At 37.4% G+C, this 24,096-nt stretch overlaps 1 protein-coding gene across 16 annotated transcripts in view; it reads left to right on the top strand.

The window, feature by feature from the left end:
• KIDINS220 (kinase D interacting substrate 220) overlaps positions 1-24,096 on the top strand; it is a 99,410-nt gene that overhangs the window by 3,088 nt on the left and 72,226 nt on the right. For 7 of the 16 annotated variants that reach the window (XM_032653745.1, XM_032653739.1, XM_032653738.1 and 4 more), the window contains exons 2-9: positions 4,205-4,333; positions 10,358-10,456; positions 11,484-11,582; positions 16,286-16,384; positions 17,433-17,531; positions 20,020-20,118; positions 21,833-22,030; positions 23,759-23,857. In XM_032653745.1, the coding sequence (XP_032509636.1) occupies positions 4,226-4,333; positions 10,358-10,456; positions 11,484-11,582; positions 16,286-16,384; positions 17,433-17,531; positions 20,020-20,118; positions 21,833-22,030; positions 23,759-23,857 (900 nt within the window). In that variant the 5' untranslated portion in view covers positions 4,205-4,225. Of the gene's footprint in view, positions 1-4,204; positions 4,334-10,357; positions 10,457-11,483; positions 11,583-16,285; positions 16,385-17,429; positions 17,532-20,019; positions 20,119-21,832; positions 22,031-23,758; positions 23,858-24,096 lie in introns of those variants that run through there. The other 9 variants (XM_032653737.1, XM_032653736.1, XM_032653732.1 and 6 more) reach the window with 3 other exon arrangements.

Below are 24,096 nucleotides of genomic sequence, written 5' to 3'. Positions count from 1 at the left end.
TTCTACTTGCTCTGGACCTGTAATAGGTTCTGGGGACATAAGAACAAAAGAGAGACAGCCCTTATCTTGCAGAGATTACAGATCTAACCACCCTCACTTTCCAGTCGTAGCTCTAACTTTTTACTTACGTTCCCTATCCACGCTGTTCATTGTTTCCTGGACGTACACTGCATAGTCACTCAGCACTCTCTGTGTTCATTCTGTCCCTTCTGCCTGATATGCCCTTCTTTCATTTCCCACCAGTGAACCCATTCTTCAGGAATCAACACAAAGTGATACTTCCATGATATTCCAGTAAGAGTAGGAACTTCTCTTCGGAGCTCTCATAGGACCTTGGGTTTCTCCAGCACTGTTCTACCTTAAATTATGACTTGGATTTATCTGGATAGTACACATTTGCTTTTTGAATTACGTTGGGCAAATTACTTGTGTATGAAACCTGTTTTCTCATCTGTAAAATGAGAGATAATACTTAAGATTATTGGAAAATCAAATAGATCATAGATATAAAAGCACCTCATAAACTGTAAGGTGACGTGTAAATGCTCTTTTTGTGATGAAGTTCTTTTATGTCTCCTAGTGAACGGTAAGCTTGTTGAAGGCTTGATGGGAATCCACTAAAGGCTGTCATGGGCCTTGCACATGATGGTGCCCCAGAAATATTTGCAGAACAGATGAGACCTTGCCCCCTGGGCTGCCTTCGTTCACCTGATGCCTGTTGAGCCTGTCCTTTGTTCCTGGAAACGTGTCAGGCATGGGGGAAACAGTGGTGACCAAACCAGACCTGCTTCCTGCCTGGGAGCACAGTCACTGCAACGAAGTGCAGTGTATCTTTAAGGAAGACTGAGAAAGAAGGAGGGAGAGGGGAAGCCCTAAGCTGGTCTGGGGGGGGAGTGGGTGGTCAGGGAAACCTCACTGGGGGAAGTGACCTTTAAATTGAGACCTCTAGGCTGTCTGTCGGTGGGGGTGGGTCGGGATGATGGAGAGGAGAGCCTGGTCCTGTGAGGGGGAGGGGGAGGGGGAGGATGGCTTGAAGCTGACAGGGAATTTCTGAGAATGACGAGAGCCGAGGATGGGTTGTGGGGGGGGTGAGGGTATTCGTTTTTAGGTGAGAATGGAACCTGTTGAAAGGATTTATTTAAGAGGGGAAGCGCGGCTAATGAAAAGTGAAGCCTCTGAGGGAGGGATTGGGAGACCTGGCCATTGAAGAACATAATCTGATTTACTGGGCACACTTGAGATCAAATTCTTGATTTGTTAGAAGCCTGACTCATGGGAATCATTTTATAACTGTCAGTGTGGTAGACTGTTTTCTCCTGTTAAATTAATAAATGTGATGTGACGATCAAATTCAATTCAGGAAACATTTAACAATTCTTTAATATGCACAAGAAACTGTTTTAGGCGCTTCTGAATTTGTGAAGGTAAAACTTGTGAAGTTCCTCCCATTAAGAAAGCAGCCCTGTAGCACAGGGAGATCTGCTAGGTGGTTTGTGACCACCTAGAGGGGTGGGATAGGGAGGGTGGGAGGGAGGGAGACGGAAGAGGGAAGAGATATGGGAACATATGTATATGTATAGCTGATTCACTTTGTTATGAAGCAGAAACTAACACACCACTGTAAAGCAATTATACTCCAGTAAAGATGTTAAAAAAAAAAAAGAAAGAAACTTAACAGTAAAGAAGGGATGGGTGGATGAATGCCGAGATTACCAGAGTTCCAGGCGTGTAATGCCGAACAATCAGCAAAGCCTGCTCTAACATTCCCCCGAAGTACACAAAGTAGAGCATCGCAACGGGCCCTCACGCGCCCATCGCCCAACTTCAGCCAACCAATTTTGTTTCTGCCATTTCTCTCTTCCCCCAGTCACCTCTTTTATCCTCCAGTACTTTAAAGAGCCCTAAGTCTCCATAGGGCAGAAACAGTGTATTATTCAACTTGTCAGTGATAACCTGAAGCATTGTAAATTATAGACTTCCAACAGACTACTGTTAGATCGAACTGTTATTCAAGTATGGCTGTGTAGAATTGCATTTTCTCAAAACTGTATGACAAAGGTAGATCACCTTTCCTTCATAGATTCGTTTAAAGAATATCTTTCAGGTGGCTTAAGGCAAGGCAGCTTCAATTTTTTTTTTTTTTTTTTTTTACTATTACCATTTTCTGCTTAATCTTAGTCTAAAAGGATCTAAGTCTGAAGTCTTTTAATATTAGTCACAATCTATGAGTGATAACTTTTAAAGTTTTATGTATCTCAAGGTGATACACATACCATCCACATAACAGATCGGGGGAGAGAGGTAACAAGGTTTGAAGATCTTAAGATTTTCAATTTTTTTTTTCTTTTTAACAACTGAGCTCAATGTCTATAACTACTTTTCTTTACTATGCTCATTCCAGTCTTGTGTGATACTATAGTGAGGAAAAATATTTGATCTAAGTAAGGGCTTTGTCAGACATTTGCATGTGTGTTTAAAATTTTTATTTTAAAGTAATTGCAAACTTAGAGAAGACTTGTAAGAGTAGTACAAAGAACTCTGTTTTACACCGTAACCAGATTCACCAGGTGTAACATTAAAATTTAGGTGCACATAGCCTCTGTAATCATAAAATATTCCTGTTAATTCCGTAACCATTTAATGGCGATGTACCAAGCCTTTCCTTAGTTGCTGAGGATGAAAAGGTAAGACATGATCTTGTTTTCAAAGTAAATTAATAATTGTGATATGTTATTATAAGTGTAATACTGCAGATATGCATAACATATAGGTGTACTGGGTGAAACTGACCAGGGCGGGGTAGGACAGAGTGAGGGGAAGGAAGGGGGAGGAGGTTCCAGAGGAGGATCCCCCTGAGGTGGAATTTGAAGGAATGTTTCCATTTGTTAGAAAGTTAAAGATGGGTGAAGAATTCCAGGTGGGTGCATCGGTGTAGGCACGCTCATTCATTCTTAGATATTGGTGTCTGCTGTGTGCCAGGCACTCTTCTACATGCTGGGGATTCAGCATCAAAACAGGAATAGTCTCTACTCCCATTGGGCTGCATTTTGGAGGTGGGGTGGACGATGAGGAGGCAGACGAAAAACCCAGAAAGCAAAACACAAAGGTTTCTTGAGTGATGCTAAGTGCTGCATGGAAAAGCAAGGCGGGACGATGTAATGAGGAACGATAGTGGGGGTGATGACTGTCTCGTCGTACACAGTGGTCAGGGACGCTCTGATCAGGTGACGTTGGAACAGAAACCCTGGGTAGCCTGAGCAAAATGAAGGCGAAAGAGAGTGGTAGATAAGCTCAGGGACATGGAGAGGGGCTGGAATAGGTCAGGCAGGGCCTTTTGGGCTATGATGAGGAATTGGGGTTTTTATTTCGAGTGAGAGGACAACTGTTGGGGGGTTTTGAGCACAGGATGGCCAAGATGCAGCTCAGTGATTTAGGAGTGGTGTTCCAAATGCAGGGAGCAAATTGAGCAAAGGCAGGTGTGTGGAGCGTGTTAAAGATACAGATACAGGGGCTGCACCAGGACCTACTTGTCAGAATCTCTGAGAGAAGGGCCCAGGCATCTGTGTTTTACAAGCTCTAGGTGATTCTGATGTATATTATGATTTAAGAAGCTCTGGTCCAACTTACATTTTCAAAAGATCACCTGGTTGCCTTGTGGAGGATAGACCGTGGGAAGGGCAACATGGAGGAGGGGAGAGCAGTTGGGATCTAGGTGAGAGGTCACGGTGGCTGGACCAGGGTGGTTGTGATGGAGGTCGTGAGTAGTGACCAGATGTGAAATACATTTTATAGGTAGAACCAAAGGATTTGCTAATAGATTGAATGTAGAGTGTAAAGGGACGAGATAAGTCATGGATAATTCCAAGGTTTTGACCTTGGAAGAATGGAGCTGGAGTGGCCGTTTACTGAGATGGAGAACGTAGCAGGAGAGGCCGTGGAGCGCTTGCTTTTATTTGTGGGTGGTGGGTGGTGGTGAGGAGGAGGGTTTGGGGGATGGGTCTGGAGTTTGGGGTTTCGATGAGTTAAGAGAGAGATGAGTGTGAGTCTTGGGAGGAGAGGGGTGGACATTTTGAGAGCTGAGCTATGGGGCCTTGTTTTTACTCCTGCCAATGGAGGTGTAATTGTACAAGTTTAAGGTTAAGAAAGTAATATAGTTAGTAGTAACTTTTTTTTCCTAATCCCAAATTATGATCTGATTTAACAGGTATTGTAGCTTTCTGTGAAAATGTCAGTTCTCATATCACAGAGCGTAATAAATTATGTAGAAGAAGAAAACATTCCTGCTTTGAAAGCTCTTCTTGAAAAATGCAAGGATGTAGATGAGAGAAATGAGGTAAGACCAAGTTTCTAAAATTAAATTCTTCTTACAAATATTTGTTGACTACCCACTATGTATGAGGCACTGTGCTAAGGATAAAGGCAAGTAAGAAATTTGTAGTTCTCACCCTCAGTAATGATATAATTTCTTATAGTTAAAAGTGCTTTGAATCCTGTATTATTGGAATACATTTGAACTTATATAAATGATTGAATATTGAATTTATGCTTTATGACTGAGACTTATGTTTGGCTTTTTTCCAGATAGAACAGTCACCCTTCAAGAAGTTTAATTACTGAAATCAAAAGTGTTTCTAGGAAACTTTAGAAGAGCTTCTAGACCCAATCTTCTTATAAGTAGATTAACCAAAAAAAAAAAAAAAAAGATTAACCAGACAAAATTAGGACTTTCTGAAATATTTTCTTTTCTGGAGCCTCAGCCCTCTTCCCGAGTTGTTCATTCCACACGCCTTGGGATTTTAAAGACTTAAATCTTTAACAGATAGTTAAATAGGTCGTGTGTTCTGTTTAATAAGACAGGGAAGTATATATTCATCATTTTCATTAACTCGTATTAGATATTTCTTTTCAACAATACAAGCAAATAAAATGTTGATTATTTTATTGTGAACAGCCAAGCTGCAACATTTTAGGGACTAATAAACTTATTGTATGAATTTTTTAAGTGGCACATATGTATGTTTTATAAAACTTAAGAAAAATAATCCTTTTTCTTAGGACTGTATTTCAATACAGTGTAATTTTTTTTTCTGACCAGAGAATAAGATGAACATGGACTGATTTTAGTTTTACACAAATGTATATGTATGTATATGTGTATATGTGTGCACATATATGTATCTGTGTGTGTAGACATGCAGAGTTTTATGATTTTTTTTTACAGTGGGGAAAAAACATAAAATTTACCATCTTAACCATTCTTAAGTGTACAGTTCAGTGGTGTTCAGTAGTGTTAAGTAATTCACATGTGAAATACTTCCAGAACTTTTTCAAATCTGAAACTCCATATCTATTATACAACTCCCTATTCCCCCGACCGCAGGCCCTGGTAACCACCATTATACTTTCTGTCTTTATGAATTTGACTACTCTAGGTACTTCATAGAAGTGGAACTGTACAGTGTTTGTCTTTTTGTGACTGGCTTATTTCGTTTAGTGTAATATCCTTGAGGTTCATCCATGTCGTAGCATGTGACAAGATTTCCTTCCTTATTCAAGCTGAATAATATTCCATTATATGTATGTACCACGGTGTGTTTATCCACTTATCCATTGATAGACAGTTGGGTTGTTTCCTCCTCTTTGCTGTTGTGGATCCTGCTGCTATGAACATGGGTATGCAAATACTATAAATGTTTTGAAAGCTGCTGAATCAACAGTTATTTCTTTATTATTATTTTTGACATGGGGTACCTAATTTTATTAAATGTTAGCTCTCGTTAAAGAAATCATGATATAAAATTTTTGTTATTGCAATACATTGATGATAGTTATTGTTTTTATTGACTATTTATGCAGATATGGTAATAGTTCTATATATTTAGCTCATTTAATTTGCATAGAAACTCCATAAAAAATTATACTCTTATTTATCTTGACTTACAGATAAATGACTTAATCCTTCAGTTTCCTATCCAAGATATTACCTGGTGAAATCCAAATTGAACCCATTCTGTCTGACTTCAAACAAGCTATGATCTGTTCATGCTCTTTTGTCTTTGAGTCTTAAGCATAAGTTCATCTAATGATAGTGTCTATATCTTCAATGTCTCTATATTGAACAAACTATATTTTGGTTAGTTGACATCATTATTCCCTTCTATGGTTTTGAATAGTCAAAATTGTTATGCATAAATGAGATAAAATTAATTGGAGATTGTTCATTGTTATAAAAGAACTGCTTATGGAAGTAGTCATTTTATTAGCATATATTAGCATATTTGGAATAATAAAATGATAGTTTAAAAAGATTAAGTTTTATTTCATAGACAGTTTCTTTGGGAATATTGAGAAAATAGCTTCACTTGGAAGGAGAAAAATAGCACATAATAAGCATAAACTTAAATTAATCTTACAAAGAATGAAGTGTATTTGGCTTAGAGCTTACCTTATCATGCATGCAGTAGCATTTAATGGTTATTAGTGATATTTACATCTAGTTTAGTATTCAATAAATTAAAATTGGATTTTTAAAATAATACTTTGAAGCAACCTGGGATTTTTACATTATGGCTTAATGTGAAGGTTGTGGAGAAAGTAGCTTTCTCAAGGCCTTTTTTAGCATTTTGCTTCTACAGCTTCTGATTAAAGTTAATTTTTATAGAATTCTAAAAAGTTGCTTAGACCTTCTTCCCTCTTTCTTGCCTTTAAAAAGTGAAGTACTTAATTACCTCATGTTAATATGTTTGGTTATCAGTTTTCAAAAAGTTTCTTAAATGTTACATAAATAAAATAAAATAATGTGGGGAAAATTGCCCGATGCTGTGCTTAGCATATGATGGGCTGCAATTAATAAATGCTAATTTCCTTCCTTTTTTTTTTCTACTTTATTTGTAAACTAGATAAATCTCTTGGCCTCTGAATGTTCTCAATGATGGCAAGTCTTTGCCCTTTGTAGATCAGCGAAGGGCTTTAATTTAATTTAACTTTATTTTTGAAAAGAGCACTCTCAGCTCTCCTTGATACAAGGATATAGTGTTGAGGTTGGACATTATTCCCTGTCTGAGAAAATGAAACAGGGCTCTAAATTCAGGAGGTGAATTTTGTTACGTGATTACAAATGTAGATCCTGAAGGAAGCTTCAAAGGAGAATTTTAAAATGTTCTAGTTTCACTACAATTATTGGAAGACGTATTGATCCTCCAAAGGTGACTGCTTTAAAGGGCAATGGTTATCTAGGCCCAGTACACCTGAATAAATAGAAGTGGGACTACCTAGGAATTGGGAAGAGCAAAAAGATGCTGAATAGGAGATGTTTTTGCCTTGTAGCTTCTGGGAAGCGGAGATAAAATATGATAGCTGTTGTGTGGAACCTTAGTTGGCGCGCAAGTGTTCTGTTTTGGTGTTTTGGCTTGAGGTCATTATCAATAGAGTATTATATGAGTTATGTGATCCTATACTTTTTGGAAAGAAATGGGTTTGGGATTTGCTGGGATGTGTGTGTGGGGTTAGGTAGGGGAGGGCCCTTTAGTGATTCATATTGAAGTGAAAGAGTAAAGTTATCATGACTGTTTTTAAGTCACTCTGTCTCCACAACTGTAGTTACTAGATTGGCTAAGCAAGAACTAGTAGAATAAATATGTTTTGTGATAAGGCACAACTTATAAGGTAAATATCCTTCTACCTTAAGGGATTTAATAAAACTTAACGGCAGGCTTTCCTGAAAATCACTTATCTATTTGGATAATGTAGCTACAAAAGGTTAAAGATTGCTTTGGACTGCATGTAACAGCTCCCAAAATAGTGGCTTAATCAAATTAAGATCTTATTTTTCTCATGTAATGACAAGCTGGAGGAGACATTCCAAGGCTGATATGATGGCGTCAGGATATCTTCCCAGGCTCCTCCTGCCCTTCTGGCCACTCCTCTCTGTGTGCTTGTTACTTCACATCAGCTGTCTTGATACAACTGCAGCATTGTGTCCACATATCAGACAAGAAGGAAAAGGGAACGGGCCAGCCGAGTTAGTCTAATTACTGAGCCTTCCTGGGAGACCTAGCCAGAGTGGTGCCATGGACTATTTCCAACTGCAAGTAAGGCTGAACAATGTAGGTGTTTTTAGCTGAGCGTGCTGCCACCGCCAACAAAATCCTGTAGCTCTAGATACTGGGTAGACAACTAATAGTTTCTGCAAGAGAAAGTTATGACTATTCAAGTCTTTCATTTGGCTTGTTTCAGTTAATCACGTTTACACCATCTGTCTTATTTGTGTTATGGATTTTAGTACACATCTGACTTATTTTTTCCCTCATACTCTAAGAGCACCTGTCTTTGTGAACTATCTGAAATGTGACTGTGACCCCAGAAAGTAAACAGAAAGCTCCTGAGTCTTGGGAATTACAATTTTGAAAACTGATGTACAAGTCATATATCCTTAGGGCCATAGAGCCAATTAGTTGGTTTTAATTTATATATTATACCATTGATTTTGATATTTCACTTTTTATCCCAGTTAATCTAATCAGAAGGGAGAAACATGCTGTAGAAAGTAACTCAAAGACATTAGAGCTCACAGAGGCAAGCCTGGTGTAATAATTGATGTCTGTAGGTATGACTCAGAATCATAAACATAGTGTTTAAGTTAATCTGTTTAACAAGTAGCAATGTGTGTATTACTTTTTAGAAAATGGTAATTGTAAAAGTTATAATCAAATTTAATATTTAAAGGATAAACTTTTTCACCTGGAAAATCTATTTATGCATAATATCTCATTCCCTAATGACTCTGGTTGAATGACAGGTGACTACCACATATAATTTAGTATCCATCATTATATGAGTGTCTGTATTTAATTCAATTTACTTTTGTACTTTAACTCAGTATTTGTGTTTCTCTTTACTTGTATTCTTATAGTAGCATCTGTTGCATATTGCCTGTTACTATAATTATTTCCATGTTTGTATGTTGCCGTTAGTGGATTTTTAAATTCTTTCAGACTTCGCTCACTCATTTACTCAATAAATATTTGAGTACCTGTGTGGCAGTCACTTTACCTCATGCTGGGGGTGTACAGTACTAAACAAACAAAACAGACATGCTTCCCACCCTCTGGGAGTTTAGGGCCTTTAGAGGAAACACAATAATCAGTTGTTAATCACACAAATAAATGTGTAATTACAGACAAGGATTAGTTTAGTAAATGAAATTAGAGGGGGTTAGCAAGGCTTCCCTAAGGGGTTGATGTTTGACCCAAGAGCTGCCGGGTGGGTGGTGGGTTAACTGGGTGGGGTAGAGGGAAGACTCTGTCTGAGGGTCCCGAGGTGGGAAAGAGCTTGAGGGCACATTGGTGAGGAGGGAATGGCCTGGCACAGGTTTCAAGGTAGGCCTGCTGTCATCTCTCCATCATTAGACCACAGGCTGCGTAAGGATTTTGGTTCTCATCCAAAAGAGCAGTAGGAAACCATTGAGGGTTTTAAGCAGTGGACTATTGTCAGATTAGCATTTTAAAAAATCACTGATGTTTCCCCACCACTGATACACATTCAGTAAGTAGGTGCTTAGATAAATATTTCTCTAATTGAACTTAGTTTTTGGTGTAATTTTCATATACCTTAGTATGTTTCAGCACCTTTAACCCAGTGCTTCTAACCTGTTTGATATCACGGCATGTACAGAAAATGATAATGTGTGTGCTGCACTTGGCAATAGCCGAGGCTTGCTGCTGGAGGGAACCTGTCCCAGGATCCCGCTGCCCAGGCCCTGCCCTGCTGTCTCAGGGCTGGGGAGCGCTGTATCTTATGCTGTGACTCATTCTAGGCACAGGCTGGGCAGCTCTGATGTAGCTAGTAGGGGCTTTAGTTTAATGAATTAAGGTTGTAAGGGAAGGCTTAAAAAAACTACATAATATATACAGCACCTGTATTGTTTTTATTTATTGCTTTACTTTCCTCTCTCTAGTCCTGATAAAACATCTTATACATACAATAAAACCACATTCTATATCATATTCTAACTGTATTGGTAGAGAATTTGGTTACCACAGATATCCTAAGATTTTTATATACATCGTGGTAATTACTTTTCAGTGCCTAGTATTATTCATGCTTACTTATTTTGAATAAAATTGCAGTGCCAAAAACAGATTGCTAATGCTGTCATAAAGAAAGTCTCATTTTCTCTTTGACTTTTACATTATTAGTAATCTGAGAACTTAAGAATTCAGAGGTGTTTCTAAATTAATGAAATACTATAAATAGCGCTTAACATAACATCAGGAAAAAGTAAGTGTGATGTAATTAACTGGTATTTCAGCTAAAGTACAGCATCTTGACAAGTTCTCTGTGTCTTTTATATCTCCAGTGTGGCCAGACTCCATTGATGATAGCTGCTGAACAAGGCAATCTGGAAATAGTGAAAGAATTAATTAAGAATGGAGCTAATTGCAATCTGGAAGATTTGGTATATATTGAAATAATTTACTCATTTGTCTTTTTCTTTTCCTTAACTTTGCTTTTAAGAAATGATTCAGAAGTAATAGATTATAGATTATACTTGTATCTCAACTTTGCCTAGTAATAGTCTAACTCAATTTTTTAAAAGGGGTAATAACAGGAGAGAAATTTTTACTTTCAGTGAAAATTCTCAGCTCTTCAGGTTTTTTTATGTATAGATGGCACTGGTTGAATAGGGAGCACATATACTTAAAATTAAATGCCTGCCTAGAAGATATGTATGAGTCATATTGTTAAGTAACTCCCCATAATGGTATCTTATTATTATAAATATCACATATGATAAGCCAGAAAGATGTGGTCCCTTCTGATACCGTTTATGAGGGATAAATCACTATTCCAAGAGGCTTACTTTCTCTGTTTCCCAGGAATTATTTTTCAGGGTCACACAGCTACATCTGTTTTTCTGTTTGTTTTTATGATTCAAATTGATGATATTAAATTGGTGATTTTAATTGAGTGATCATTTGAATTAATTTATAGTACACTCATGGATAAAAGTTAGGATAGGATACTTGTAGGCTTTATTTAAAAAAATAAAGAATAGTTCTTTATCGTACAGTTTCTAAACTCATCATATGGGATCTCTTTAATAGTGTGTAAATGTGCTCTTAAATCTGATTGCAGGCTCTTTAATTTCAACTTATAGTAATGGTTGCTAACCACAAGGGTTAGCTTTGAGGTTTTGATAGTCATCTTTTCTCCTTTTTGAAAAACACAGTATGTGATTAGAAGTCCAGTGAAAAGACTGAACAGGCAGTTGTGAAACTTTTTACACCATTGTAGTCATACAGGTAGACAGATAAATTCTTAACAGAGCTTATGCTTCAGTGTAATTTCAGAGTAGTTTAGAGTGGGTTGGATCATGTCAATTTGGTATGATCATCTGGTATATAAATTCACATTTATTTTTCCTCACTTTGGAATGTTATTTTTGGTTTTGAAATGATAACATTTGTGTCTGTGTGTTCAAGGATAACTGGACAGCACTTATATCAGCGTCAAAAGAAGGGCACCTGCACATTGTGGAAGAACTGCTTAAATGTGGGGCTAACCTGGAGCACCGTGATATGGTATGGACATTCTTTTTTTTTTTAAAGGATATTTTTTTTTTTTTTTTTTATAAATTTATTTATTCATTTATTTATTTTTGGCTGTGTTGGGTCTTCGTTTCTGTGCGAGGGCCTTCTCTAGTTGTGGCAAGCGGGGGCCACTCTTCATCGCGGTGCGCGGGCCTCTCACTGTCGCGGCCTCTCTTGCTGCAGAGCACAGGCTCCAGACGCGCAGAGCTCAGTATTTGTAGCTCACGGGCCCAGCTGCTCCGTGGCACGTGGGATCTTCCCAGACCAGGGCTTGAACCCATGTCCCCTGCATTGGCAGGCAGACTCTCAACCACTGCGCCACCAGGGAAGCCCTGGTATGGACATTCTTTATCCATTGTTAATCAGCTGGAATCTTATTAGCAGTAATGGATATGTGTTAAGTCCTGTATTTTTATGTGTGAGGTGATACTATAATAATGTTTTTAGGATTTGGGATTGGGCATTGAAATGACTCTCAAGAATGTTTTAAAACCCGGTGATATAATGCACCTCTTTTAGAATATTCTTAGTCATTATTTTCTGTTTATTTCAGAATTTTAATTCTGAAATGTTGTTAAAACAACTTATTACCCTTTATCATGTATCAGTTTTAGAGCTCATGAGAAAGTTGTCCCCTTTAAGGAGAACTTTAAGAGGGACATAGTATAATCTTAAAAATATTTTCAGTTGTTTAAAGTCATGATTTTCAGAATAATATTTATAAACTTATTTTCAAAATGTGATTGTGTTCCTAATGCCATCTGTACACATTACAAGTTTAACAAGACATGATTCTTAATTATCTTAGCTCTTACTTGATCTTGGCATCTGCTTAAAGCATAAAGGTGAAGAAAGGGATCATTTCTGGCTTAATTATTCTGCAAAATGTACAGCCTTTTCAAAGATTAATTTTAACAGGGGAAAAAAAGAAGGGATTGAACTGCCTTGATATAGACAACATGTATTACTTTGCTGCTGATGCTTTATGAAGTACAGGTGGTCGGCATTTTTAAGAAACTGCAGCACTCCACCATCTTGCACTTAATATTGTACGATGTAATATACACAGTGTTCTTCTACAGTGTTATATTTATTCTTAAAACTTAGTGAAGTGGGGCTTCCCTGGTGGCACAGTGGTTGAGAGTCCACCTGCCGATGCAGGGGACACGGGTTCGTGCCCCAGTCCGGGAAGATCCCACATGCCACGGAGTGGCTGGGCCCGTGAGCCATGGCCACTGAGCCTGCGCATCCGGAGCCTGTGCTCCACAACGGGAGAGGCCACAACAGTGAGAGGCCCGCGTACCGCAAAAAAACCAAAAAAACAAAAAAAACAAAACTTAGTGAAGTGGTTGGTATACTTATTTTTATAGAAGGATACAGAACCATTTGTATCCTCCCTATTTCTGAAAAGAAATTGAAGTACATTGCTATAAAAATTTAGGGAGAGAAGGTAATGATGTCAGTAACCTAGCCAAAGGATGGGTATGGCAGGTAAAGTAAAATGCAGTGTTCTTATCTTAACTGGTGTATAATAAAGCAGAAGAGAAATTCATGGAATTACCTAGTTCTCAATATTTTATTAAAGGCACCATACCATTTTATCAGATGAATTAATATTAGGTAGCTTTTGTATGCCTGAACCCTTCAGGTGCTTTTTAGCCTCTCTGTCATTAATTGACTTCTGAGAAGAATCCTATGGGCTAAGGGTTAATTTTGTTCTCAGCGTATATCGTTCAGGAAATTGAGGCTGGAAGAAATACTCTTTGCCCAAAGTCACTTAGCTCTTAAGCAGTCAGACTGAGTTTTGAACCCAGGACTGCTTACTCCAAAGGCTTTCTCCTTTATCATTCTTCCACATATATCAGCAAGGGAGTTAGGAACTATAAAGTATACATTGTGAATGTGTAAAAACTTGTCAAGATTTGTAAAAAATGGTTTCTTAAACTTCCTTAGTTCTCCATATTTCTCATTTCCCTGAAGTACTTATCAAATCACAGCACATTTTAACATTTAAAGGGCCTCTGTGTTTGGCTTTTAAACACCCCAAATTAGGGAAACTGAGGACTGTGTCTCCCTTAGTAGTTAGTATTGAGAGACCCTAACGTCAGAGAATTGGGTGGGTGGTGGCAGCTGCTGAACTGTGAGGGAGGGCAGAGTCCCTGGGACTTTTGTGAGGAGAGGAGGTTGTACCAGGGGTTGTCTGGGATTCAGGAATAATTCCAGGATATAATGTCAGGAAGTCCAGTGAAGATTCTTCCTTGAGAAGACCTTTAATGGACACCAAACTACAGCATTGCTATAGGCAGTCAGTTCCAGTCTTTTCATTTTGCAAATTTGGGCATAGGTTTCTCAAGATTAAATTTTTATCTCAGAGATTCTTGCATAGGGTAATACTATACAAATTAAAATGAGGGAATGATATTAACACAATTCTGGGCAGGAATTTTACAGATTACAGTATTGGTGTGTGTAAGACTTGACTAAATGCCCAGCTCTGTAATTTGACACCTTTGAAGACCTCTTGTCTGGCATTCTTAGAATGTCTCTCAATTTGGATTTGTCTGATGTTTCTAATGATTAGACTGAGATTGTGCTTTATTGGGAAGGAGATGATATGCCCTTCTTAGTGTACCACATCTAGGTACATACATCACCAGAATGTATCACTGGGGATGTATCTTGGCTAAGGTAGTGTCTGTCAGATTTCCCTTTGTAATTACTAAATATTTGAGGGAAGATACTTTGAGACTATACAAATATCTTGTTTTTGATTAAATTTTCATTCATTTATTTTAGCATCCATCAATGCATCTTGCATGCAGCAGTCATGACTCTGGTGTTACAATGGTGACTTTTCTATTTTCATCATTCCATCTACATTTATTAATTAGAATTCTTCTGTAAAGAAGAGTTCTCTCTCTCTGACTCTGTCTCTCTAAATATATACCTACATATAGATATATGTAGATATACATTTTAGCACTTCCTTACTTTCTGGCATTACAAAATGCTTCAGGCTCAGGTTCATCTTATATTTTCCCTGCCTTATTTCCCTGATTATCAGCCCTGGAATCAATCAGTTTTCCAAGGAACCCTAGTTCCTGTTTTTCGAAAATGATATTTAGAAACCAGTAATCTAGGTGTTAGGTATGCTTATTGTTACTGGGATGTCACTGCTGTAGTGCTTCTCATTGGATAGATGTAGGAAATACATGTCTGTATATTAACTCTTGCATACACATACATCTATTCTGTATCTGTGTGTGTGTGTGTGTGTGTGTGTATATATATATATTTTTTTTTTAGATAGACTAGGTCGATAACCATGAACCCAATCCACTGTAGCCTTCCCCCTTTTCTTAATTTGTAACTCTCCTCTGACTGTGAGAAATCTGGCTGTCACTATCCACACTATATATTTACTTATTTGTTCACCTCTAGTATACAAATAGTTTCAGAATTTCTAATCCATACCGTGAGAGAAACAGATTTGCTACTAAATACATTGTTTGTGTACAGTTCTTTTCGTCTTTAGCATTATTACAGAATTCAGTCAAAATATTGCTTTCCAGAGTTACCTAGATCAGCTTCTAAGTAATTATGTGATTCGTTTGTAATATAATTAATTCATCCCAGTCTATATTCTGTCTTCCCCATATTCTAGTTGATTTTTAAAACATTTACTTACAATAAAATTCATTTCTCTGGTGTTCAGTTCTGTGGGTTTTGACAAGCGCATGATGTCACACGTCCACCGCCACAGCTCTGTACAGAGCAGCTGCATCATTTCAACAGTACCTCATGCTGCTGCTTCATAACCAGCCCCTCCACCCACTCCCCAACCCATGGCTACCACTGATCTGCTTTCCCTTTCTATAGTTTTGCCTTTTTCGGATTAGGGCAAATATTTGTCTTAAATCTCTTCTTTAGTGACAGTGAAACAGAATCAGAAGGATTAAGTGATTTATATTCTTGAACCCAAATTTGGATTGGTGCAAATACTGATTTAAAAAAAAAAGCAAACAAAACATTCACTTCTTAGTATAATTTGATTGCATTTGTCTCTTTCATTGAACTGCATTATAGTTAAAGAGAACATTGCCAAAACAAGAACACTACTCCTGTAGCTTAAAAAATAGAAAGTTACCATGCTGTTAATTCATACTTAATGACTTTGCCCACCCCTGGAAATCATGGTCTACAGATCATTGCCTTCTCATCCTCTCTTTTTTAGCAAGAGGTATGATAATGATCTGGAGTTTATAGGACGGGTTTAGTTGCAGGAGTTGAATGGGGTTCCTGGAATCCCTCTCTGGAAAACGTCTAGACTCATACCAGGAGGAGAATATCTGGAGACATAGAATGTTTACTGAAGGAAAATATTTATAAAACCAAAATAAATCTTGGAAATTTGGAAAGAGTCCAACATGAATGTTCTCTATGTCAGTTTCCAAAATATAATAAAACTTCGGAGTAATCATTACTGGACTTAAGAGATTTGACTTTTTACACATACTATTGTGTATTTCTCTGGGGAGCTTAGGTATTTAAAACTACATAGTAGTGATTTCTTAAAACAATGGTTCTATAAAGAATAAAGCTTATAAAAGGAACTTCATTAATGCCATTTTTGTGCTTGGAGACAATCCAGTGTTTTGTTTCCCTCCCCCGCCCCACCTTTTTGTTTTCTTTAGGGAGGATGGACAGCTCTTATGTGGGCATGTTATAAAGGCCGTACTGAAGTGGTCGAGTTGCTTCTTTCTCATGGTGCCAATCCAAGTGTTACTGGTCTGGTAAGCGTTACAAAAAATCCATCTGTAATGTAAGTGGTAAGTTCTTTTAGGGAATACTTAAGGCTGGTTGTGCTTTGGACTTCGTAGTGGATAAAAATGATCTAGATCTTACTAAAGATAATAATATGCAGGATGTGATTTCAAAACACAATGAGAATTTGTTTCTGAGGCTAAGCTTATTTCTCAGTTTTTATCAACAAAAAGGCAACTCTTAGAGTTTAAATGTTAATTATAACTATACAATATTTCAAAAGGAGATTTTGAAATCCTTAAGTCATCTTACCTGTTTTCTTTGTGTATGTATTCTTAATCTAAACTCTTTTAAAGAAAAGAGACATTTACCAAATATCCATGCCACTTTTCTGTATTCTTTTTTTTTTTTTTTCTGGCCCTCTCCACTGCTAAAACCTTACTCCAAGTCACCTGTATTAGTTTTCTGTGGTTGCTGTAACATCACCACAAACTTGGTGGCTAAAAACAGCAGACTGTACATTCTTATAGGTGGTAATACATGCATTACTATTGTACTTTGCTTGAGACTTGATCTCAGACTGCAGATTAAGAAATTGTTTTATTGATGGGGGGATTCCTTTCACGATGTATATGTATGTCAGATCATTACGTGCACTTTAAATGTCTTACAATTTTATTTGTCAGTTATACCTCAGTACAGCTGAAAAAAAGGAAATGGTTTTATTCAAGTTAATGGACGGATTATAAAGAAAGGTTTTATATTCTTATTAGTCTTAACCTGTTGGTTAGATAATTACATTGTGTATTGAATCTATAAAAATAGATGTGTTCATAATATATATTTAAGGTTGAGTGCATCTCAGTTCCCAGTTATGTATTATGAGTATTACATGTGTTTTTAAAATGGAGAATGGTCTGTAACTTGATTTTGTAAAATACTACTTTATATTGCTCCCTTTGTTGTTTCCTCTTCTTAGCAAATGTATGCTGTAAATATCCACCTAAAAGACTTTTTCTTTCCCTCCCTCCCTCCCTCCCTGTGTACCTACTCACCCACCTGCCTACCTCCCAGCAGTACAGTGTTTACCCAATCATCTGGGCAGCAGGGAGAGGCCATGCAGATATAGTGCAACTTTTACTGCAAAATGGTGCTAAAGTCAACTGCTCCGATAAGGTAGGTCAGCAGGATCTTTCCAGGTTCTAGTTCATATTATGTCCACTCAGTGTGTCTAACTTACAAGGATTTTCATATGATCTCATACGGTGGCTCTGACGTATCTTACGTTTATATTTATTAATACATTTTATAAAGACACACATCTCATAGGTGGGTTCCTCCTAGGTATTAAATACGTGCTAAGTGTCCTTCCATTGTCTTTTATATCACATTCATCATTCTCAGGAAAATAGATAGGGTTGATTCCCTATCTTCATTATTTACTGTTGTAGCTCTTCTTTCTACTGTGGATCCTGTCTGCCTTCTCTGTATTGTTGCCAGATGATCTTTTTTTTTTTTTTGCAGTACGTGGGCCTCTCACTGTTGTGGCCTCTCGCGTTGCGGAGCACAGGCTCCGGATGTGCAGGCTCAGCGGCCATGGCTCACGGGCCCAGCCGCTGTGATCCTCCTGGACCGGGGCACGAACCTGTGTCCCCTGCATTGGCAGGCGGACTCTCAACCACTGAGCCACCAGGGAAGCCCCCAGATGATCTTTTAAAATTTAAGTCTTGTTCTTTCTCTCTCATATTTAAAATCCTAAAGACATCAATCCCTGTTATGATGTATAAAGATAATCCTTGCCTCCGTCTCTACCCTCTCTCCTGCTCTCTCTACCCCAAACTACCTTTGCTCAACTATCAAATGATGCAGGTTCCTGAGTCCATCTGTTTTTAACCCTCCACATCTTGCAGGTGCTCTTTCACAGTGTGGAGTGCCCTCTCATCCTCGTCTGCTTTAGCTTCTGTTCATCCTTCACACTCAGCTCATGTGCCATCAGCTCCAGAAAGCTCCCCAGGATTTTGTTCTATTCATTTTTTAAAATCCTTAAGACCCCAAATATTTGATAAATATTTATTTAATTATTTCATTCTTTCTTGCTTTTGGAGAGCTTTGATAGCTTCTGTGGTTTCAGGGCAAAGCCCAGACTTTTCAGTTGGACCCCAGTCTTTCTTCCCAGGTTCACTTCTTGCCATTCGTCTCCATATACACTAAGCTTTTGGATACAGAAGATTGTCTATCATTCTGTGAACTTTTTTCTTTATTTATTTACTTATTTATTTTTGGCTGCATTGGGTCTTTGTTGATGCGCGCGGGCTTTCTCTAGTGGCGGCGAGTGGGGGCTACTCTTCGTTGTGGTGCGTGGGCTTCTTATTGTGGTGGCTTCTCTTGTTGCGGAGCACGGGCTCTAGGTGCGCGGGCTTCAGTAGTGTGGTACGCAGGCTCAGTAGTTGAGGCACTACTACTCAGTAGTTGTGGCTTGTGGACTCTAGAGCACAGGCTCACTAGTTGTGGCGCATGGGCTTAGTTGCTCCGCGGCATGTGGGATCTTCCTGGACCAGGGCTCGAACCCGTGTCCCCTGCATTGGCAGGCGGATTCATAACCACTGCACCACCAGGGAAGCCCCATTCTGTGAACTTTTATGAATTTCTATGAAGTGCGTGTCGTCGTTTATCCTATTCCCTCTGCTAGGAATGTTATGACCTCCTCTGCCTGATGAACTCCTATTTATTTTCTCAAGGCTCAGTTGAGGTGTTAGCTTCTCTGTTAAGTCTCCTTAACTTACCCAGTCAACTTAGATGCCCCTTCTTCTGTAGTCAATATTCACTGTCCAGACCTCCATCAGTGCACAAAAGTTGTTGGTCAAGGCTGTTATAAAAAGTAGGTATTCATTAAATGTTCATTTCAACCTGCGGTCTCCCATGTAGTTAAATGTCACTGTGAGTGTTCTTGTGTCTCTTCATTGTCTTATGAATCTCCCCAAAGATAAAGCATTGCTTTTATGCATGATTTACATTCTCTGATGTCTTTTGAATCACGTTCCAGCAGAAGGTGCTTTTGAGTGCAGTTTCTAGGCGGACATTTATTTTGTCAGGTACAGAGGTCGATCTGGGGTGGTGGTTAAGAGCACAGACTGAAGCCAGGCTTGTTGGGTTCATGGGTCTTGCTCCACCTCCTAGTAGCTTTGTGACTTCGAGCCTGTAATTAACTTCTCAGGGCCTTGTTTGCTCATCTGTTAAAATGTGATATTGTGGTTTGTACTTATTCTTCTGATAAGGATTACACACGTTAACTCGTGTAAACTATTTAGAACTGTATCTGGCACTTGGTTGTTACTATTTCAGACTGTTGGACTTTATATTTCACAAGATATGGGAAGCAAAGAAAGCTTGTTGGAAATTAGAGGCTGTATGACATTATGATGGAAAAATTGTCACTGATTGTAAAAGTTAAAGTTAATTAAAATATATTTCATGCAGTGGTTAATCATCTATTAAGGAGAAATAGTATGGGGAAAATATGATTTATCTAGGATTAAAATTATGATTGGTATAAACCATAATCTAAAAATGCTCAACGTATGATTTTTATCAAAATTCATGGTGAGGGCTAGTTTCTTTTAATACACCTTAGGTAATAATTTTAAATTTATTATTTCTTTAATAGTATGGAACCACCCCGTTGGTTTGGGCTGCACGAAAGGGTCATTTGGAATGTGTAAAACATTTATTGGCTATGGGGGCTGATGTTGATCAAGAAGGAGCTGTAAGTATCTTTTCTATTTTAACTGCTGGTAGTAGAGAGATGTTTTTAGTTTTAAGAGAGAGAATACTTTTTCCTTAGTATATACCTAGAAAAATTTCCCTATAGTTTCTAAATGATACTTAGAAAAACAAACATCTTCTGTTATCCCGGTAAATATATTATATTATAGATATTATGTATTACAGATATGTGCTTTTAAGGATTTATTGCTAATGCACATAAATTTTGGGAGGCTAAAACTATATGGAATATCTTTTAGTAATCTTAGTATAAATTAAAATACTCCCCAAATCAAATTGTTTGAATTACTATTGTGGAAAGAGTTTCTATTTTGTTAAAATAACTTTTCTTTAAAATTCTAAAATACCATAATTTTTTGATATTTTAATCTGTGACTCGTTTTCTCTAATAGACAGATTTAAAAATATCAAAAATCAGTGGTCAAAACATATATAGCTTAAAAATTGGTTCAGTATATCTTACAGTCTAGCAGTTATGAATTCCTTATTGAGTACCCGCTGTCCACCCAGCCCTGTGCCAGACGTGCTGGGGATACTGGAGAAGCCTATCATATCGCTCTTCTCTTGAGCTTGTAAGAATATAGGTAAAGGAGATGACATTTATGCACAAGAAACAATACAGACTTCTATTAACATAATTATTATTATGTGAGATGGGTCATAAAGGATTCTGAGAAGAGTTGCTACCAAATCTCTGGCTGCAATGTAACAAAAGTGAATTCTAAATCATTAAAAGTGACTTCCTGGCATAATACCAACCATCTCCTCCTATTGTCCATGTTGACAGAAGCTACTAATTGATGACCTTCGAGGGGTACATAATATTTTAGTGGTGTGCGGAGATAGAGCTTGATTCTTACCCAGCCTTGGAAGTCATACCTTTCACTTGCCTCCTTTCTGGACAGTTTATCAAGTGGATGAGTGGCTTGTCTCTATGATTATTGACTGCTGAGGAATCTGGAAAGGCGGTATTATTTTAATATTGAGAGAATTATGGCTTAGTTCTGGGGGCTGATACAATAACTGAAATACTTCTATAAGGAAATTGCATGGTATCTCAAACTAGATCAAAATCCCAATAATAAGTTTTAATATTTATTTTGTAATGAGTCAGATTCTTCTATTATGTGATTTTGTTATAAATTAAATGTGCAGTTTTTAAAAGAACCACTAAAAATAAGACAGTTTTGAAAATGTGGTTTGTAGATCACTGTGGAAAACAGGAATATGTTATACTTTTATTGAAATATTCTATAGCTTATTAATTCATTGTTTTACTTCAGTTTTTCACACAGATTTTATTATAGACAATTCTTTGAAGTCTGATTGATTCTTACTTTGGATTATTTAACTTAGAATGTGTTTAATTTTGAATCATCCTGTCAGCTATTTTATATGTCAATACTTTAGTGAGAGGGTTTGTTCATTGTAAATGACTCCAATTTTGGATTATCATTTAAAGAATTGAATGTCGTAACAGTCCTATTGACCGAAGAGAATTAATGTATCTTCAAAAATGGAAAATATGCTTCTGGCCACTTTTGGTCTGTTTCTGGTTATTTATATTGGCATTTTATTATCAGAAATAACTGTTAATAATAGGCCACCTATTTGAAAACATCCGTTTTTTGACTATAGAATAAATTATATGTTTTCTGAAAGTACTAATTCCTTGGGTGTTGTTTGATTTGTAGAATTCAATGACTGCACTTATTGTGGCAGTAAAAGGAGGCTACACACAGTCAGTAAAAGAAATTTTGAAGAGGAATCCAAATGTAAATTTAACCGATAAGGATGGAAATACAGCTTTGATGATTGCATCAAAGGAGGGACATACAGAAATTGTACAGGATCTACTTGATGCTGGAACATATGTGAACATACCTGATAGGGTAGGTTATCTATTTAGAATTTGTCTTTCAGTGGTGACATTGATGGAAGGTTACCTTAACTTCTCACCACCTTTCAAGATTCTTCCTGCATGACATACATTTAAGATGTTTTATTTCTGCCTTTAGAACTAATAAGTTAAAACTTTCCAATCTTTGTGAAGGGTGTTCTTTTAAATTTTTCAGAAATAATGCTGTTATTGAAAATGTGATCTTGAAACCATCCTAACTATAGGTGTTGTTCATGGCTGTTGTTATTCATTGTTCCAAGGCTTCAAGTCTCCCACCCTTACACCTAGAATTTTCAAATTGGTATCTCTTGCTCTCACCTCTTCTCGGAAGTCTACACTTGTCTGTCCAGCTCAACTTGAACTGTCCACTTGAATGTCTAATGGGCTTCTTAACTTACAGCAAAACAGGTGTCTTGTTTGTTTCATCCATCCCACACCTGCTTTTCCCTCAGTCTTCTCCCTCTCAGTAAGTGGTACCAGCATCTGTATATCCTGTTGTTAAAGCACCAAATCCTACACATTAGTCCTGATTTCTCAAGACTACCCAAGCCAAAGTAGCTACCCAGTCACTTTCTATCAAATCACTATATTTTATTTGCATTACATTTATCTGATTTCTTATTTGTGTTTATTGTATGTTGTCTCTTAGTCTCCTCTAGGCTATAAATTCTCTCAGAGCTGGGACCTTGTCTATCTTATTTCCTAGTGCCTAGAACAGTGCATGGCACATCGTAAGCAATGAAGTATTTATAACCTTTTATTAATTTACTAGTCTGAACCCACATTAATGCTAATATTCTCAACTAAAATGTGTCTGCCATGGGTTTATTTACACTTTTAATGTAGTAGTTAAGGTACTACATCATGGTGCTAGACTTAATAATCCTCGAGGACCTGCATCTTGATATAGAGCCCACTGGGGCCCACTTAGGATTGAGATGAGCTGTAGCTCATGGAATCACCCAACCCAAACTCATACAACTGACTTGTAATTTAGCAGTTAAAAAAAAGGCCATTTGAACTAGGGGTATTTGAGGTATTCAAAAGGTATTTGAACTAGGGGAAGATATAATTAATAATGATTATTGCTTGGTGGATATAATTTCAGGGCAGAGATGTCCCTATGAGGTAGTGAACTTCATCTAAGCCTTGTACTGGGGAGTGAGTCTTGTGCACTGTTGGCCTGTAATGCCAAATTGATAGAATATAGATGCTGTTCTGGGAACCAACCTTCTCCCTTAATTAAATGTGGTTATAAACCCACATATGGCTCTAGCTTTATAACTCCTTTCTTTTTAGAATCCATGGCTTTTGTCATATAGCATTATTCCAAGGGATTTGTATTATGTAATTTCCAGATGTTCATCTGGTTCATTGACAGCCACTGTGTCATTTTATTTAATTTACATCTGTAATGGGAGGTTGGTTACCTTCAAATAGAATGGCTTATTGTTCTGGGTGACTTATCTTTCTAAACTTTTGTCGTGGAATTTCAGGTATAAATGTTCTCATTTTGAGGTATAAAGTCTTCTGTCCCTTATTCTGAAGGCTGTTAATATCAGGTATTAATATTAGTTAACTTTCTGTTATTTAGAGATAATTTTTTCCAAGAAATTTTCAGAAAAAATCTGTTAAATTAATACATGACTAATTTTGACTTCAAAAAAGTGTTTTTTGTTCCATCATCAATTCACCTTGGGGTTTTTTTTTGTCTTTTTAGAGTGGAGATACTGTTTTAATTGGTGCTGTCAGAGGTGGCCATGTGGAAATTGTTCGAGCACTTCTTCAAAAATATGCTGATATAGACATTAGAGGACAGGTGTGTGTGATTACAGGGCTGTTGTTATCTTAGTATAATTGCTTGTATACGTTGGCTGATCATAATGTCATTCTTCCAGTTTTCCTATGGAGACAAACATATAAATCCTAGTACGTTTAATGGATGCCTGTATTATTAAGTTTCACTGCCATTATTATGAAATTTCTGTATTGATGTCAAGTTAGATTTAGATAGAAGTAAAGCATAAAGAAGTTCATGTTTTTCAAATACACCTCCCT

Source organism: Phocoena sinus, chromosome 13, assembly GCF_008692025.1.
Source record: "Phocoena sinus isolate mPhoSin1 chromosome 13, mPhoSin1.pri, whole genome shotgun sequence".
Lineage (NCBI taxonomy): Eukaryota > Metazoa > Chordata > Mammalia > Artiodactyla > Phocoenidae > Phocoena > Phocoena sinus.
This window is presented reverse-complemented; position numbering and strand designations above follow the sequence as displayed.